General features: G+C 44.6%; 1 protein-coding gene across 1 annotated transcript; it reads left to right on the top strand.

Annotated features, from left to right (window-relative positions):
- Nucleotides 1-1,174: 1,174 nt before the first annotated feature.
- Nucleotides 1,175-19,092, top strand: CBLL1 (Cbl proto-oncogene like 1). Its single transcript, XM_087722331.1, has 6 exons — nucleotides 1,175-1,237; nucleotides 10,374-10,538; nucleotides 11,835-11,932; nucleotides 14,005-14,088; nucleotides 15,671-15,744; nucleotides 17,599-19,092. Exons 1-6 carry the CDS (start codon nucleotides 1,225-1,227, stop codon nucleotides 18,638-18,640), a joined length of 1,476 nt encoding a protein of 491 aa, XP_087578457.1. The 5' UTR covers nucleotides 1,175-1,224; the 3' UTR covers nucleotides 18,641-19,092.
- Nucleotides 19,093-19,349: the final 257 nt, after the last annotated feature.

Genomic DNA, 19,349 nt, shown 5'->3' on the forward strand with positions numbered 1-19,349 from the left:
ATTGATGGATAATGGATATAGATACAGATCAATAGATGAAATTGATGATGGATATAGATGATAGATAATACATTGATGGATGATATATAGATAATACATAGATGAGATTGATAATGAAATAGATAGATGGGATAGATGAAATAGATGATAGATAATAAATTAATGGATGATATAGATACAGATGAGATTGAAATTGATAGATGATAGATAATAAATTGATGGACGATATAGATGATACATAGGTGAGCTCGATAGATGAAATAGACAGACAGAGAGGGATAGATAGAGAATATCTATCTATCTCCCTCTCTATCTATCATCTATCTATCTATCCCTATCTCTATCTATCTTATTTATCTTATCTATCTATCATCTATCTATCTATCTATCTATCTATCTATCTATCTATCTATCTATCTATCATCTATCTATCTATCATCTATCTATCCTCCAATTTTCTTTCTCTCTCTAGATCAATGGTTCCTAACGTCGGACACACAGCCCACGGGGGGGGGGGGCAATTTGATTTTTAACGGGGGCAATTTGAACCTTGTTTTAACCAAGTTAATGGCCTTATAAGCCTCCTCCGCTTGAGTAGGGTTCATTTTGTGAGTAAAGTTAGAATTATAGCAATAGCAATAGCAGTAGACTTATATACCGCTTCATAGGCCTTTCAGGCCTCTCTAAGCGGTTTACAGAGTCAGCATATTGCCCCCAACAATCTGGGTCCTCATTTTACCCACCTCGGAAGGATGGAAGGCTGAGTCAACCCTGAGCCGGTGAGATTTGAACCGCTGACCTGCTGATCTAGCAGTAGCCTGCAGTGCTGCATTTAACCACTGCGCCACCTTGGCTCAGAATTATAAGTCGCGGGGAGGGGGGGCTGCTTTCGGCGCGCAAAAAAAATTGCTGGCTGGAGAATTCTGGGAACTGAAGTCCTCCAGGTTCAAAGTTGCCAAGGTTGGAGGAGATCAACTTTTGTCAAGTAACCACTGTCAAGTTCTTCTAGTGCGCAGGCGCAAGATTCTCCGCAAGGAACTCGGAAGCGTCGTATCCTTCAGAAAGCAATTCTGTATGTCTCTCTCTCTCTCTCTCTCTCTCTCTCTCTCTCTCTCTCTTTTTCTCTGCTCTGCCGTTCCCTCACCCGCGGGCCGTCAACTTCCGGCCACGCCCACCCCTGTCGGCGCGAGCGACTTCCGGTCCCAGAGTGCCCTAGGCCGAACCATGGACCACAATGGTGAGCGGGGAAGATGCGGGGAGCTCCGTTGAAACCCAGCCGGCCGCGGTCCGTCGGTCCCGGGCCGGCCGGGTTCGACTTCCGAGCGGCGGGTGGCGCGGGGTTTGAGGCGCGCGCTGTGTCCGGGAGGCCTCCGGAGCCGAGTGCGGCCTACCTCGGCCTGGCTTCGGATGGGCCCAAGAGGCCTTTTTCCTTTTGGGAAGCCGGCTTGTCGGGTGATGTCAGTGCTGGGGATCCCCCAACCCCCGTTCCTCGCGGCCTGGCTTCGTTTCGGTTCCTCTTCCCTTCCCAGGCTTGGTTGGCCCGAGAGAGGGCTGGGCCATAGACGGTCTTGCTTCCCTTCAGCCTCTTTTTTGACAGGCCGTTTGGCGCCTCCCCCGTTTTCTTGGGTGCTTCTCCCCTCTGGCCACTAGGGGCGGACCACAGCTCCCAGAATCCCCCATGCTGGCTGGGGAGCCAATCAGAATGGAGTTGGAAGGGACCTTGGAGGTCCTCTAGTCCAGCCCCTTGCACAAGCAGGAGATTCTATGCAGTTTGAGACAAGTGGCTGCGCAGCCTCTTAAAAGCCTCCAGTGAAATTCAATCAATCAATCGGAATAGAGTTGGAAGGGACTTTGGAGGTCCTCTAGTCCAACCCCCTGCTCAAGCAGGAGATTCTATACAGTTTGAGACAAGTGGCTGTCCAGTCCTTCTTAAAAGCCTCCAGTGAAATTCAATCATCTATCCATCCATCCATCAATCAATCAGAATAAAACTGGAAGGTACTTTGGAGATCAATCAATCAGTCAATCAATCAATCAATCAGAATGGAGCAGGAAGGGACCTTGAAGGTCTTCTAATCCAGCCCCCTGCTCAAGCAGGAGATTCTATACTACTAGAGACAAATAGGTGTCCAGTCTCGTCTTAAAAATCTCCAGTGAAATTTAATCAATCAGTCAATCAATCAATCAGAATGGAGCATGAAGGGGCCTTGGAGGTCTTCCAGTCCAGCCCCTTGCTCAAGCAGAGACTATGTACAATTTGAGACAAGTAGCTTTTCTAGTCTCTTCTTAAAAGTCTCCAGTGAAATTCAATCAATCAATAGAATAGAGCTGGAAGGGACCTTGGAGGTCTTCTAGTCCAGCCCCCTGCTCAAGCAGGAGATTCTATACTACTAGAGACAAATAGCTGTCCAGTCTCGTCTTAAAAATCTCCAATGAAATTTAATCAATCAATCAGAATGGAGCAGAAAGGGGCCTTGGAGGTCTTCTAGTCCAGCCCCTTGCTCAAGCAGAGACTATGTACAATTTGAGACAAATAGCTTTTCTAGTCTCTTCTTAAAAATTCTCCAGTGAAATTCAATCAATCAATCTGAATAGGGCTGGAAGGGACCTTGGAGGTCTTCTAGTCCAGCCCCCTGCTCAAGCAGGAGATCCTATTCAATTTGAGACAAGTGGCTGTCTTGTCTCTTCTTAAAAGCCTCCAGTGAAATTCAATCATCCATCCATCCATCAATCAGAATAAAACTGGAAGGGACTTTGGAGGTCTTCTAGTCCAGCCCCCTGCTCAAGCAGGAGACCCTAGTACTGGAGACAAGTGGCTGTCCAGCTTCTTCTTAAAAATCTCCAGTGAAATTCATTCATTCAATCAACCAACCAATCAGAATGGAAGGGACTTTGGAGGTCTTCTAGTCCAGCAGTCACCCATGAGTGGTCCGTGGACCACTGGTGGCCTGCGAGAAAATTTTGGTGGTCTGCAGAAAAATTATTGGCATTTTTTGTATTACACTAAACCAGAGGTCTTCAAACTATGGCTCCTAGATCGGATACGTGCAATGAATGTTTGTGTTGCTGTAGAGAGTCTCCCTCTTCTGGGTCTTTTTGTGCGGGTCGGAGGGGGCAGAAATTCTGACTTGGGGTCTGCTTCAGTGTCCGGGTGAGGGGCTTTGGCGAAGGCTGGAGGGAAGGACCGCTGGTGGTGAAGAGCCGGAGGGCCTCGTTCCAGTGGGCCTGGAACTGGCTGACCATATCAGCCCACCAAGCCTCCAGATGCCGGCACCTGGCCTTGCATTCCCACAGGTTCTTCCCTCTGCTTGGAAAGCTTATGCTCGTAGCTCTCAGTGAGGTGCTTCTGCTGAGCCTCCTTCTCGGCCAGATCCAATTTGAACTGAGCTGTTTTGCCAACTCTTTCTCATGGTGGCTGCTTAGCTCCAGCAACTGCTTTCGGTTGGGGCCCTAAGGAGCCCGGGCAGGAAGGCGAGGAGTGGCTGGGAGTGGAGGGGTAAGTAGAGGCTGGCGATGCGCCCCTTGACATGAATGATATTGAGTTGGCCACGCCCACCCAGCCCGTCATTAGGCAGATCATATTAGTGGTCAGCAGGATTTAAAATTATGAATTTAGAGGTTCCTGAGGTCTGAAAGCTGGGGGACCCCTGCTCTAGTCCAACCCCCCTCCCCTCGCTCGAACAGGAGACCCTGTAGAATTTGAGACAAACTCCAGTCTCTTCTTAAAAGCCTCCAGTGAAATTCAATCAATCAATCAGTCAATCAATCAGAATAGAGCTGCTGGAAGGGACCTTGCCGGAGACCCCATATCATTCCAATGATTGTCCAATCTCTTCTTTAAAACTTCCAGTGTTGGAGCATTCACAACTTCCGGTGGCAAGATGTTCCCCTGGTTAATTGTTCTCACAGTCAGGGAATTTCTCCTTAGTTCTAGGTTGCTTCTCTCCTTGGTTAGTTTCCATCCATTGTTTCTTGTCTTGGCTTCAGGCTTTGGAGAAACAGGATGATCCCCTCCCCTCTTCTTTGTGGCAGCCCCTCGAATATTAGAACACTCCTATCATATCAGCCGAGTCCTCCTTTTCATGAAGCTTGACATGCCCAATTCCTGCAACCGTTCTTCATATGTTTTAGTCTCTGAGGTCCCCGCTTCTAAAAATTGCCAAGGTTGAGAAACACCAATACGTAGTCCTCGACCTAAGATCACGACACAGTCCAAAATTTCCGTTGCTAAGTGAGACACTGAAGTGCGTTGTGACCCATTTTGTGACCTTTTTGCTACAGTGCTTAGCTGAATCGCTCTAGTTGTTCAGTGAATTGTGGGGTCGGGAACTGAATCTGGCTTCTCCCATTGACTTTGGTTATCAGAAGCCGGCTGGGAAAGTTACAAACAGACATCCCATGGCCCCTGGGCGGGTGCCACCGTCATAAATACATGCCAGTTGCCGAGGGTCCGAATTTTGATCACGTGACTGGGATGGGGGATGCTGCTGTGAAGTGTGAAAATCGGTCACTAGCCGCTCTTTTCAGTGCCGGTGTAACTTCGAATGTTCATTAAATGAATTGTTGTAAGTCGAGGACTGCCTGTACTTGGAAGAGATTCACCTGCTCCGCAGAGCTACCCCTTATGGGGAAAGTTGGAAGGAAAGGATCTCTCTGATTGGCTTGCTTTCTTGCTCCCTTAGTCTCGATTTTAGAGTCTCACAATCTGCTCCTCCATGTCAAAAGACCCACCCTGTTTTCTCCAACATGCTCCTATCACGCCTATCATGCCTATGGCATGTGTGCCACAGGTGGCACACAGAGCCCTCTGCGGGCACGCAAGCCATCGCTCCATCTCAGCTCCACCGCGCATGCCAGCCAGCTGGTTTTGGGGTCTTTGCCACACATGCATAGGGCCTGTGCAAGGAGTCATGCACTCATGCGCAGGGAAGGGGCGCGGAGGGTCATGTGCGCATGGGTGGGGAGTGGGTGGGGCGGGCGGTGGGACGCGCATGCATTGCATTATCACTGCATTTTGGCACCCAATGACAAAAAGCTTAGCCATCACTGTCCTATCAGATGAGTTTGAGCCACGGTTTCCATAAATCCCAGCCAAAGTGGCCATAATATCACTTGAAACACCTCCGGTGGGCATCACACTGCATGATGTGACAGTCTTCAGCTAGGACATTAGTGTTGCCTACAAAACTCGGGCAACCGAGTTTGCGTGGGCGCTGAAGACCTAATGCTCAGAATTTGGGAGAGGAAACAATTGTTACTTTTGCATAAAGGGCTTTATTTTTGCCTACAAATGCAAAGCAAAAAAAAGTATTTATTTAGAGAGGATGAATAGAAAGTGCAGAAACAAATGACACCTTTGGTCAGAACAGCAACAGATCAATAAGGCGTTGGTTACACGTGAGGTTTGAACAATAGTAAACATTGATTCTAGATAACTTCCAGGAGTGGCAAATTTGTGGGTTGATCTTGCTGTCTTTCCCAGCGGGGGTTTGTATCTTGCAAGTGTGTTCAAGGACAGTTCAGAATTGCCAGACAAACAAGTTCTCACATACCAAAAGCCATGGCCTTGACTCAGAAGAAAAGAACATGCTTTCCTAAAGTTAAAAAAGACAGCTGTGCTAACATCATCTCTTTAAAATCCTAATAACGAAGTCTAGAATTTCAGGTAACCCCTAGACAATACGGTTCCACCACAAAACCGCGGTAGAATAAAGCGCGCTTGACGAAAGCGCATACGTGACATCATCACAGTGCGACGAAAACAGCACGCTGTGAGCGGTAAACTTAAAATTAACGCGTAAATCTAAACCTAACCCCCCCAAACGTAACCCTAAACCTAACCCTAAACCTAACCCTTAACCTAACGCTAAATCTAACGCTAACCCTTAACCTAACCCTAACGCTTAACATAACCCTAAACCTAACCCTTAACCTAACCCTAACCCTAAACCTAACCCTTACCTTTATGTGAATCGGCTTGCTTTAATTTAATTTTAATTTTAATTTAATTTATTTTTAATTTTATTTGTTGCGCTGCTGATGACGTCAGGTACGCGCTTTAATCGGGCGCGCTTTAGTGGACCACGGTTTTGACGGGTCACGGACAATACAGGTTGGCAAATGACTGCGAGAGAGAAATCTTTCATTGCTAAACTTTATTTGGAAGGCTTATGAAGAACTTAAGAAAACTCGCTTCCTAAGAGCTGCTTTTAATGTCTGGCATCAGGGCAAACACCCACCCACCCACCCCCGTTTAAACACTATGTTAGAATTTTAATACTGTTTAGTTTGGAGTCTTCTGGTTTGGTTTTATTGTAATATTGTTTTGTTTGAAGTTGACGTGAGCTTAGTTTGAAGTTGATGTGAGTTTAGTATTTCTTTGCTTTCCAGTAATAGTTAATAACGAGTTTTAATAGTTTCCAGTGGGATAGGCCTGTTAATCTGTTTCATCAACACCAGTCAAGAATCTGATACCTTAAAAATTAAAGCTTTATATAATTTGGTGCGAGGGCCAAAGAATGGAGGCCTTTGAACTCTGGTGCTGGAGAAGACTCCTGCGAGTCCCTTGGACTGCGAGTCCCTTGGACTGCAAGGCCATCCAAACGGTCAGTCCTAGAGGAGACGGCTCTTTAGAAGGCCAGATCCTGAAGATGAAACTCAAATATTTTGGTCACCTAGTGAGAAGGAAGAAGGACTCATTGGAGAAGAGCCTAATGCTGGGAACGATGGAGGGCAAAAGAAGAAGAAGGGGACGGCAGAGAAGGAGGTGGCTGGATGGAGTCACCAAAGCAGTCCAGCTTAAATGGACTCCAGGGGATGGTAGAGGACAGGAAGGCCTGGAGGAACATTGTCCATGAGGTGGCGATGGGTCGGACATGACTTCGCAACTAACAACAACATACAGTAATATTTGTGTGTGTGTGTGGGGGGGGTTGATAGTGGTATTAGTCATTTCCCATTTGCTGCTGTTTTTACTGTAGCACGTTAAAAAAAAAACTATACTCAGAGAATTTCTTTTGGCCTATTCATAATATTAAAAAATAAAATAAAGCTTTCCCCCCAATTTCCATGGCTAAATGTGAGGAGTGAATGATATAAGTGCTATCAACTGTCATTCAAATGGCGGTTAGGTGCTTCATTGTGAGCATTCCACGCCACTGAACACAGGAGCATCAAATGTCCGTAGCATCTTCTTTTTTCCCCAGTGAGGGTTGACTTCAAACTTCTTTCAAAAAAGCTCCATGAATTGCTATTGAAACAGCCCACAGGTGCATTGTTGCGCACAGCACGACCCAGAGGTCATGTGACTATTGTAAAATACACACTTGACAAGTTGGCTTTGAAATTGAGACTATTGGAAGCCATTTGAAACAGAGGACATGATCGGGTATAAATATTCTGTCGGTGAGTTTTATTTGATTTGCTACCGGGTTCAGAGAGCTTAAATTATCTGGTATGCTCTTCATGATGGAAAGTCGTTTTGGGCAGTTTTAAGATCATTCGAATAAGCACCGAGAACTTTTGCCTGTTGATTTGTTGCATTTCATGTTCTAGCTACATGACATTTACATATCCACTGATTAAAATTCCCTCCTATCTTACCTTGATCAGGAAGAATTGTATATCTTATTAGAAGCTGATGCATTGAAGTATATGATAAATAGTATTTCTTTATCTAGTCACTTTTATAAGCTTATCTGCAGCAGTAGGGATTCCTGCTCTGCTGCTGTTATTTTTTTTATTTTTATTTTTTTAAAAAGTTTTTATTGTGTTTATTAATGAAGAACACACACACACAAAAATCATCTTTCATTACATCTTGCAAAAAGCATATCCATTGGTTACAGGTACATTTTGTGCGTTTCTTCCACAATCCCATATATTTCATTCAGTTTAAATTGTACATTTTAGAATTTATATATTTTGCTATCACTATACCACCATTTTCATTTAATAAGATTTTAGGGACACAGCCACCTACTGGCATTATTTCTTTTTTCCAGTCTCAATAAATCTGCCGTAACTTTACACACACTTCTGTCCATTTTATTTTTACTAGTAAAACACACCTGCTTGTATTATTAAATATTATCCATTAACATTTCTTTGTTATTGTTTTTTTTTAATTAAACAATTTTTTTTTATTTTGTTACTTAAACAACACATGCCCTGCTCTGCTGCTGTTATTGATGGACTGCTTCAAGAATATAATATATATTTAAACATGTTAGGAATTTGAGGGATGGGAATCCCTTATGATTGGACAGCGCATGTCATGAATTAAATTCTCCGTTGCTTTGATTCACGGCATATATTTCCCCATATATAGTACTAGTGTTAGGTTTTAGGGCTGTGATGGAGAACCTATGGCACGCATGCCAGAGGTGGCGCATATAGCACCCTCTCTGATGGCACAAGAGCTGTCGCCCCAGTTCAGCTCCGATGTGCATGCGCGCATGCCTCCCGCCGGTCAGCTGGCCTTCAGGTCTCTCAGGGGTGCGTGGGAGGGTTTGGATGCATGCACGGGGTGTGCGTGCAGGTGGAGCATGCACTCTTGCGCAAGGGGCCTATGCATTCACGGGGGTGGGGGCAGGGACATATGCGTGGGGGATGGGGTGCATGCGTGGGTGTTGTGTGCAATGCATTGGTACATGCGAGGGTCGTGCGCATGTGGGTGGGAGTCATGCGCATGGGGGCGTGCATTGCGTTTTGGGGGTGCATGCTTTGGGCACTCGGTCCAGAAAAGGTTAGCCATCATTGTTTTAAGGCTTAACTTCCTTTTGGAGTTTGGGCTGTATTTATGCCAAAATAGACTTTTATTAATAGATAAGTTTCTTCTTATACATCTTGAACAGGAGTAACTTTTAGACTTGCTTAAAAAGCACCCTCACATTTTCTCTCTTTTTTTTTTGCCAGCGAAGCAAGAGATCTGCTTCCGAATGGCTCTGGAAAGTAAAGGACAGTTTGTTCGCCTGGCTGTGTATTTTATGCGGAAAAGCAGGATAATTGTTAGTTTGTGGGTTGTATTTTGTGTAGGAATCAATAGCAGGTGGAAAAAATGCTTGAGTGCAAATGGAATAATGAAACAATGACTTCCGTACAGTATTCAGATAACTTACAGTCTAAAATTGTGCAGTGTGCTTGTCAACCAAGAGAGATGGCGAACAGGAGAAAGCGACCGGAACAGCTGAGCACGAATCAGAGCAAGTGAGGTTATTAGTTGAGGTAGTCCAAGTGAGGTTATAAGTTCAGGTAGTCCTCGGCTTACGACCGCGATTCAGCCCAAACCTTTTTGTTCAGTGAGCTTTGCCCCATTTTATACAACATTTCTTGCTGTGTGTTAAGTGAATCGCCGCAGTTGATATGTTAGTAACATGGTTGTTAAGTGAATCTGGCTTCCCCCTTGACTTTGCTGGTCAGAAGGTCACCAAAAGGGATCACCGCGACCGTCATAACTATGAGTCAGTTGCCTAGCACCCAAATGTGGATCATGTGACCCTGTTGATCATGTGACCATGGGGAAGTGTGGAAAAATGGTCCTACACATCCTCCTGTTTCTACAATTAAAGGACAGCGTCCAAAAAGTGCCGTATTTTTGGGAGTATAAGACACACCTTTCCTCCCCACAAAAGGGCGTGGAAATGTTGGTGCATCTTATACACCGAATACTGCCAATTTTTGGCCTCCCAAAGCCACGCCCCTGCATCCCATTTGTGTGAAAAATGGGCCGTTTTGTGCAAAAACAGCGGTGCTTTTGCCTTCCCCCACCCCCCAGAAGCACTCTGCGGGCTTCAGCAGGGCGGGAGGAAGGGAAAATGCCTCCTTTTTGGTGAAAAACGGGGGTGTTTTTGCCTTCGCCCAGCCCTGCTGAAGCCTGCAGAGTGTTCCCAGGTGCCGGGGAAGACAACCCCACCTTTTTTTTCTTACTTACCTCTTCGAAATCTTGGTGCATCTTATACACTGGTGCGTCTTATAGTCCGAAAAATACGGTAAGCTGCGATTAGGTTATAAAACATTTGATAGGCTTGTGAAGAGGTTCCAGTTACTATATCGGACCTGGGGAATTGGAAACTTGCAAATTGTGTTCAGGGGTGCTATACCCTTACTTTCCCTACCGACTCGCAAATGTGAGCGTGCGTGTCGTACCCCGTCGACGCCCGTGCATGGCCGTCTGCGCATGCACTTTGCTCGCGCTTGCGGCTTGCACGCGACTGGAAAAACGTGCCTAAATAGGACGGCATAGAGCCCGGGGCGGGTGGACGGGCTCATCCGCGATTTCCACTACCAGTTTGGATGAACCGGTACGAACCGGCTGAACGCCACTTCGGATTGTGTTCTGTGTGCCATTTATTTCTTTCGTTTGTTTTGTGCAGACAATGACTTGCAAGGGACAAACAGTGCGGGGACCTTGGGCGGTCTCGACGTGCGTCGGCGCATTCCGATCAAGCTGATCTCCAAACAGGCCATCAAAGCCAAGCCGACCCCACCTCGCCCCACAAGAAATATGAACAGGGGCCCTTCCAAGGCTGGCGAAGAAGGTAAAACAGATTCGGGCAACGTTGCGAGGGGGGGGGGGGAATTGGCTTTTTCGGCCGTCCCCTCACGGTTTTTCCGAAGAGACGGATAGGCTTTTCCGCTAAAGACGAATACAAAGAGCAGAGTCCTCTGTCTCTCTGGGTGTATACAGGCAGTCCTCAACCTACGACCAGCAGTGAGCCCAAAATCTATGTTGCTCAGTTGAGAAAAGTTGTTATGTGAGTTTCAGCCCCATTTTACGACTTTCCTTGCCACGTTTGTTAAGTGAATCACTGCAGTTGTTAAGTGAACCTGGCTTCCTTCGCTTGTCGGGAGGTCGCAAAAAGGGATCGCGTGGCCACACAGACACTGCAATCGTCATAAATATGAATCAGTTGTCAAGCATCCAAACGGAAGTCACGTGGCCATGGGGATCTGCAATGGTCATAAGTGTGAAAAAGTCCATTTTTCAGTGCTGCTGTAACTTCCAACGGTCACTTAAGCAAACCGTTGTAAGTCGAGGACTATCTGTATATGTTATGTGATGCCTTTATAACAGAATGGTCTTTTAGATTACACCTCTTCTTGTCATTAAAAAGCCCTGTTAAAACAGGCAAGCTCACCTCAGTTCAGGTAATTCTTCTGCTTTAGTTAGCATTCACATAGGTACAAGCAGTCTTATGCTTAGTGACTGACTTGTTTAGTGACCGTTCACAGCTAAGACTGCTGATGAAAGAAAGATCTTTGCAACCAGCTCTCACGTGTACAATCTTGGCAGGTTTGTTAAGCAAAGGAAAAGCAGCGGTTTAGATCATAACCCCAATTGGTGGTTTCACTTAGCAACCACGTCACTGCCAGTCTTAATTGTAGTTGCTAAACGAGGACTGCCCGCACTTACATACCATCTTTCAAATATTGTTGCCATTAGCCTTTTACTTCTATTGATGATGACAGCACCCATTTTATAGGGCGTGTCCAATTTTTCAACTTTCAATTTTGCAAACGTTAGGAGTGTTCGAAAGTTACGACAATTCCTTAAGGATTGTAAAGATATTTGGGTTACTTTAATATAATGTAGATATGCTTGTAGGTAACTTACATAACTATCATACCTTTTAAATATTTCATTTGTTTCATTTAGCATGTTTTTATTCCAGTATGGAGAGAACACTTCAGTTGCTTTGGTCTATTTTTCCCGAATTAGCTGTGCAACTCCTACAGTTAGATTGTGAAATTCGAATTAATCTTTAGATTAGAATTTTACCTATTAGGTTGAGAGCTAATGCCAACATTTTTGTTTGGATTTTCTTTTCCATAAGAGTTTGACTACAGTGAAGAAGAACGGTATGAGTGCAAAGGAGCGGATGTGTTTTGTAACCAGCGAAGATTCCCTGGACACCTCTTCTGGGATTTCAAGGTATGGGAATTAACTCAAGGTTAAATACATGTTAGCTTGCTTACAACAATTCAGATTGTTTTCAACAGGAGTTCACTACGTTTAAAAAAAAAACAGTGGGAGTTGTATGTTAATAAACGGACAGTAGTGATCTAACAAAACAATATTGAAAATTTTAATTGTTTTATCGGTGGCATTTAGCCCCCACGAGATTGGCAAAAATGTATCCGAATTTAAATCCAAATTGTTGGAAGTGTAAACAGGGCAAGGATACCTTCTTTCATGCATGTTAGGTAAGCTCCCCGTTGGGAGAGCGAGTACGTTCAGTGAAGCGTTGTGAGAGTTGTGTTGGAGAACACACAAACCAGCATACAGAGACACTGCAGTTTAAACAGGCTTTTACTTTCGTGGAAATAGAGGTATCAGAGTCCATCAAACAGTCCAAATCATACACGGATAAGACAGTTATCAACGTCTTTCAGTTAAGGGATATTCCAAATAACATAGTCCAGTATCATACAAATAGTCTGGTACTCCAAGTTTGCTAGCAGTTGCAAAACTTACAATAGCTCACGGCACTTTCTAACAGCCAGCTTCCAAAACACTCAGATCAGATCAGCCCAGCATCTAACAAACAGAGAGCTAACAGTCATTCTGGCTCCCTCTTATGGCCGATTGAGGAAAACAGCAGCCAATCACATTTTACAGTATGATTTAAAGAAACAGGTATAACATTGTTACATGATTTTTTTATTGCCAACCCAATCGTTAGGCTGTATTCCTAACAGCGGTTATGCCCGACAGCTAAAAAATATTGGGCTGAAATACAAAAATGTTTACAGGAAATTACAAACCATCCAAATAGAATTCAAAGCAGAATTGTTCCTTCTGGGGATTATTAAGGGAAAGTATACGAAAGAGGTAAAATATTTAATCTTGCATATAATTACAGCGGCGAGAATAGTTGGGAAAGCGATACCATGTTTGATAATCCAAAATATTTTCGATTGCGCAGAGATGGATAAACTCACATTGGAGTTAAGGGACAAGGAAGACTCAGAATATTATACAGTTTGGGAAAACTGGTATCAATGGATAAATAATAGGAACATGAAATGTACAGCTTAGAAACAGGTGTATCGATACAGGAATAATTGGGAATGTGTAAAAATGTATTTGAATAACAAATGGTTATGTTAGTAGTGTCAAAAAGGATTGTAACTTATACAAAACTATTTTAAAGGCATTTGTATTTTAAAGTTTTTTATTTTCAATAAAGGTTTAAAAATTAAAAAGAAGAAATTTAAGAACATCTACCCTGTTTCCATGAAAATAAGACCTCCCCAGATAATAAGCCCAATCGGGGTTTTGAGCGCATGTGCTAAAATAAGCCCTCCCCCGAAAATAAGCCCTCCCCGAAAATATTACAACACAGCAGCAGCCATAAGGTGACCACACTCACCGCCTCCTGCACCTCCAAAATAATAAGATCTCCCCGAAAATAAGGCCAAGCGCTTATTTTTTGGGGGGGTGGGGTCAAAAGAAAATAAGACCCTGTCTTATTTTCGAGGAAACACGGTAGTTATAGAAATGGCTACTATGCATTACTATGTAAAAGTAAAAAGTTGAGCCTGAAATGTTATTTTTTCTGCGCTGAAAAGATTTGGAAGTCCATGCTCTTCTTTTTTTCCCAAAGGTGCTTTTTCAAGAGACAACTGGACTTCCTGGTTTTTCTTTGAAGGGATTTTGCTTGTCATTCAAGAAGCTTCTTCAGAGCTGGATGAGAAGGGAAATATCTTCAAAGAAACCCAGGAAATCCAGTTGCCTCTTGAAAAACCACTTTTGGGACTGGATGATTGAGAATCTCCATAGATACTTCTCTTTTTCTTTCCCCTTTTACCCTCCCCTTTTTTTCCTCTTCCCCTTCGCCTCCCTTACTATTCCTTTACTTTCATTTTTATTCCTCTTCTATATTTCGAAAAACCTAATAAAATTTGCAAAAGCTGAACGTTTTAACGAAATTGTTAAAGATGCATTCAGCAAGCACAGTGTGATGGTCAGCTAATGAAAATAAAATATTTGTATTTTGATAGATAAATTTACTCGGAGAGAAGGATGACACCCCGGTCCATTTCTGTGACAAATGTGGGTTACCCATTAAAATGTATGGACGCATGGTAAGTCAAAGGATTTGATGCCTTCCATCATAGCCCTGATATGTATGGTAGAACGCTGTCTTTGCGTTCTGAAAAATGGGACCACGTTCTTTCTGTGTGTCAAAGCCCTGTTGAACAGGATGTTGTGCGAGATGGACGTCGACACACACACAAACTGCTTTGCGTTTGTTTTAAATAATGGAGTGGGCAACCTGAAGTCTATGGCTTTTCCCTTCTTTTGGTAGTCTTTGCGGTTCTCACCAGTGTTCTCACCGAGGCTTCCCAAGAGCATGAAGCAAACTCCTGGTCCTGTCCAAAAACCCCATTTAGTACTTGACTGTGAATTCTGCTCATTCACATCCAACAAAGTCTTTCAAGGGAGGATTTACAGTCACAGACCTTATTTGGCTTATCTGACAGCTGACAGGCCGATATCTGCAAAACCTGGCAAGGAGTCTCGGAAAGTCACGGACCAATTAAGCGAACTAATGGTCTCCTGCAAACTTCACTCCCCTTTCGCTCCTCTTTTATTCCCTCTGGGAGGGGCCATTCATCGTCCACTTGTGGCCTTAACTCCCAAGTCGACCCCTGTTCTTTAGCTGTTCCCTTTGTCTGGCAACTCTGCGCATGCGTATACTGGGAACAGGCTCCAGCTGTTCTTCTGCCTCAGTGATGTCTGACTCTGAAGGCAGCTGATAACTAGCTTACAGCTCTGGCCCCCTCTAGGCCTCCAACGCAGAGCCCTCATTAGAGCCTTCCCCAGACTTCAGGACTGGCCCAGGTTCCTCTCCAACCTCCTCACTGTCTGAATCTGCTGCCATCTTGCTGGTGGGCCACAACAACCAACCACGATAACTGAAAAATTAGTGGTGTGGTTTCTTAACACTTTGAGGAGCGAAAAGCCGAAATGAGGGGTCCTTGGTGGTCTGTGAGATTTGTTGTTTTCTTGCAGACGTTTCGTTACCAAACTAGGTAACATCATCAAGTGCTAGAAGGGTACGGAGTTTGCTCTCATTTGAACATCCCATTCCCTTGTAGCACTGATGATGTTACCTAGTTGGGTAATGACATGTCTATTATTAAGCCATCAAACTCAGAGAGCAGCAAGGACCCCTCATGTCAACCCTGAGCTTCAAATATTCTCATTTAAAGGCAGAAATCCAAAATCTCGAGTTTAATACCGCGAGTTTGACCCCCGAAATAAGCGCGTGGCCTTATTTTTGGAGAGGTCTTATTATTTTTCAGGTAAAACAGGGTCATAATTGGGGTCGTAAATTACCTGGAGTCAAAGCTGGCTTCACTTGGGAACATGCAGACATGAGGCTCCTAATAAAAAAATGGATTTCTTTTGAAGCTTGGGTCTAGGCTCATGATTTAATTAGGGCATCTGTCCTGACAATGATTTGATATTATTAATTTGTATTCATTGCTTCTCAGTTGCTAAACTTTCTTAATGTTTTTTTTTTTAAACTTGGATGTAAAATCAAAATGTAAAATAAGAAAAGACTGTCCCGTCCTGTTTTAAAGGGCAGATTTAGCATAGCGTTTATTCCTTCCATTTATTTAAGCAATTAAAAGACTTGTCCATTTTCCCTTTTAATAGATACCCTGCAAACACGTTTTCTGTTACGAGTGTGCTCTCTTACACGAGAAGAAAGGCGACAAGATGTGTCCAGGGTAAGTTTTCTAGTGGGGCATTTTTGTGACAGATAATCTGTCATTTTTTCCCCTGATTTTTGCTATAGCCCAATTCCATCTCCCAGCAACCTTCGGTGTGAATCGGGTCTCTTCTGGAGCCAAGAAGAAAAGTGGTTTGTGATTGGATCCCATTTGCGTGGTGTTTGGATCACAAATGCAACGAAATTCTCATTTTAGGATTAGCTGATAACAGTGAGACTCCTGCTCCACAACAAGTTATAGTGGATAAATGATCAGAATATAATTATCAGCCTCCACTGCACCCAATGGCGTTATGGAATCTATAGACTGTGTATAAAAATGGCTGTGTGTTTGTGTGTTTGTATGTTCCAGCATAACTTTAGAACACCTTGAGCAATTTCCATCAAACTTGGTACCCTCTGGAAACAAATACTGTAGGGATAAAATACCTCTAACATCCCTCAGTGTGTGTCTCTGTGCGTGTGTGTGTGTTCCAGCATAACTCTGGAACTCCTGGGTTGCTCAAATGAAAAGGAATGAATTATATCTAAAGTGTCAAATCACAGTAGTTTGGACAGAGATAGCATGCATTTTGGATTCAATTTCTGTTAAGATAAAGCCTGTTGTGCCTTAAAATGGCTTCTACTGTACAGCACAGTGGAGTTGCCAGGGTAACAGCTTCACAGTACTCCACAAGGGAGTACTCCCTCTGGTAAGGTGGATTGGTTCTTTAAAAAACAAACAAAAAGAAAGCAAGGGGGCTCCCTCTGGTAAAAGGGATTTGTTCCGGGCAACACCGAGTTATCAGTTAGTTGTGGATAAAATCTGTTGTTTATTATCTTCCTATACCTCCAACAGCTCAGTGTGCAAACTCTAGCTCAGAACCAAGAGCCAATGCAGAATACAGTAATTGTACTTAAAGAATATAGGCAACCCTCGATTTACGACTACAATTGAGTCCAAAATTTCTATTGTTAAGTGAAATGTATTGAGTTTTGCCCCATTTTACGACCTTTGCCCCCATTGTTAAGTGAATCGCTGCAGTTTATACAGTTAGTTAAGTGAATCTGGCTTCCCCATTGACCTTGCTTGTGAAAAAGGTCCCATAAGGGGATCTCATAACCCCAGGGATATCGCAACCGTCATAAAGATGAGTTGCCAAGCCTCTAACTTTTGATCATGGGGATCCTGCAAAGGTCCTAATTCTGAAAACACTCCTCATTTTTCAGGGCCCTTGTAACTTTGAAGGGTCACTAAATGAAACTGTTGCATACAGGCAGTCTTTGACTTACAACCATTCATTTAGCCACAGTTTGAAGTCACAATGGCACTGACAAAAATAAATTGCTCCCCATACGTAAGCTGTAACAGCGTCCCAAGTCACATGATCAAAATTTGGGCACTTTTCCCAGCATCCTGGGGGATCAGGTGATCTCCAGTTGCAACTTTCCCAGTGTTCTGACCTAGGCTTCCTGAGACAGTAAAAAGCACATGCTTAGTCGCAAAAACCCACTTTTTATTTCAACAGCTCTGAATTATGTTCATTCACAGCTCGTAATGAATCACAAATAGTTTGTAAAGAGTCCGACAGAAGTCTGCCAAAGTCTTTTGGGATAAGGCTGATAAGTATCTACTTTTTTCTCCCCTGAAACGCTGCCAAAGACCTAATTGCCAATTAGCTTTGCAAGGCCACATGGAGCACAGAGTCAAAACGGAGGCCGTAATATCAAGCACTCCTCAACGCTCGCATTGCTTAGCAATGGAAGTTCTGATCCCCACTTGTAGTCGTTAAGTCAAGGACTGTGCCGTGACTTCTGGTTTGATTTGAGTAACGGCAGTGTCTCTAAATCCCGTTTCTTTTCTCCAAACTAGCTGTAACGATCCGGTCCAGCGAATCGAGCAGTGCATCCGCGGCTCCCTCTTCATGTGCAGCATTGTGCAAGGGTGCAAGAGAACATACTTGTCTCAGAGAGACCTGCAGGCTCACATCAACCACCGGCACATGAGAGCTGGCAAGCCAGTGGCGCGTCCTCCACTGGAACCCGTCCACCCTCCTATCGCTCCTCCTCCGGCTGACATCCCGGAACGGTTCATCATGCCGCCCGACAAGCACCACCTGAGCCACCTCCCGCCGAAGCAGCATATCCTGATGCCGCCCCCGCCGCCGCTCCAGCACGTGCCCCACGAGCATTACAACCAGCCCCACGACGACATCCGGGCCTCCCCTGCCGAGATGTCCATGGCGCCGCCTCCCCCTCGCCCTGTCAACCAAGACACTTTCCGCATCTCGACCCGGAAGCACAGCAATCTCATCACTGTGCCTATCCAGGACGATTCCAGCTCTGGCGGACGAGAACCGCCCCCACCTGCCCCGGCCCCTTCGCACCATCACCCCGAATACCAGACCCAGCCCGTGGTGTCCCACCCGCATCATATCATGCCGCCCCAGCAACACTATGCCCCTCCCCCTCCCCCTCCGCCTCCCATCAGCCACCCCATGCAGCATCCTCCCCAGGGGGGCGGTACCCCTCACTTGGTTTACAGCCAAGCCCCGCCCCCTCCGATGACCTCCGCTCCTCCCCCTATCACCCCGCCTCCCGGACATCTAATTGGACAGCTTCCCCCTTACATGAACCACCCTCCGCCTGGGCCACCGCCTCAGCACGGCGGTCCCCCGGTGAATGTCAACGCTCCCCCTCCACACCATTACAACCCTAACGCTCTGCCGAAATTCAACGAAGACCAAGGAACTCTCAGCCCACCGTTCACTCAGCCAGGGGGGATGAGCCCGGGCATGTGGCCAGCTCCGAGGGGGCCACCGCCACCACCGCGGATGCAAGGTCCTCCTTCTCAAGCCCCCCTTCAGGGACCGCATCACCCCGACCAGGCCAGATACAGGCCGTACTATCAATGATAGTAGTTAACGATTGGAACTAAAACACGATAGAAGGATAACGTTCTGAGCTTTTAATGAATCCGACCGTTTAAGGAACTCTCTTTTCTGTTTTCGCTTTGTTTATTGGGGGGAAAAAAGTAATGATTTCTGACTAAGGCTCTCTGGAGATTTAAAGCTTAAATAATAATTATTTTTTTTATAAAAAGAAAACTTTGGTTGTAGGATTCTTGGCATCTGGTACCCTGTAAAGCTGAGTGGCTCCGTAGCTAACAGCAGCGTTTTAAAAACTTTGTATCCCTCGTCGGGCTGAATTATCCCAGAGATTAAAAAAAACGTTTATAAAGGCTTCCCGAGAACACCACTTACTGTACCATTTTAAAGTATTTTTGTTAAACCTGATAGTTTCGTTGTGACACTTAAATTTTTTTTTGTCAACCTGTGTATAATTAAATTTAAAATATTGTCCAAAACTGCTTGTTGGTTTACATGAGAGTTACCGCTTTTGTTTTTTGGGCAGACTGAGGAGTAAAGAGAAATAATGTGCTTTTCTTATTCTAAGTATGGGGTTGGACTAGAAGACTTCCAAGGTCTCTTCTATTACTTCTGTTTTTTTCTATTTCTTCAAGCCGGAAAAATGAGATTTTCTTTGATTATTTCTCCAAATAAGGGCAAAGCGTCGTTAAAACAGACTTTTGTATTGGTCCAACGCATGCTGAAAATCACCATA

The sequence above is a fragment of the Thamnophis sirtalis genome, unplaced genomic scaffold (assembly GCF_051295495.1).
Source record: "Thamnophis sirtalis isolate CommonGarterSnake01/CBP01778 unplaced genomic scaffold, rThaSir2_p1.2 scaffold_9, whole genome shotgun sequence".
Lineage (NCBI taxonomy): Eukaryota > Metazoa > Chordata > Lepidosauria > Squamata > Natricidae > Thamnophis > Thamnophis sirtalis.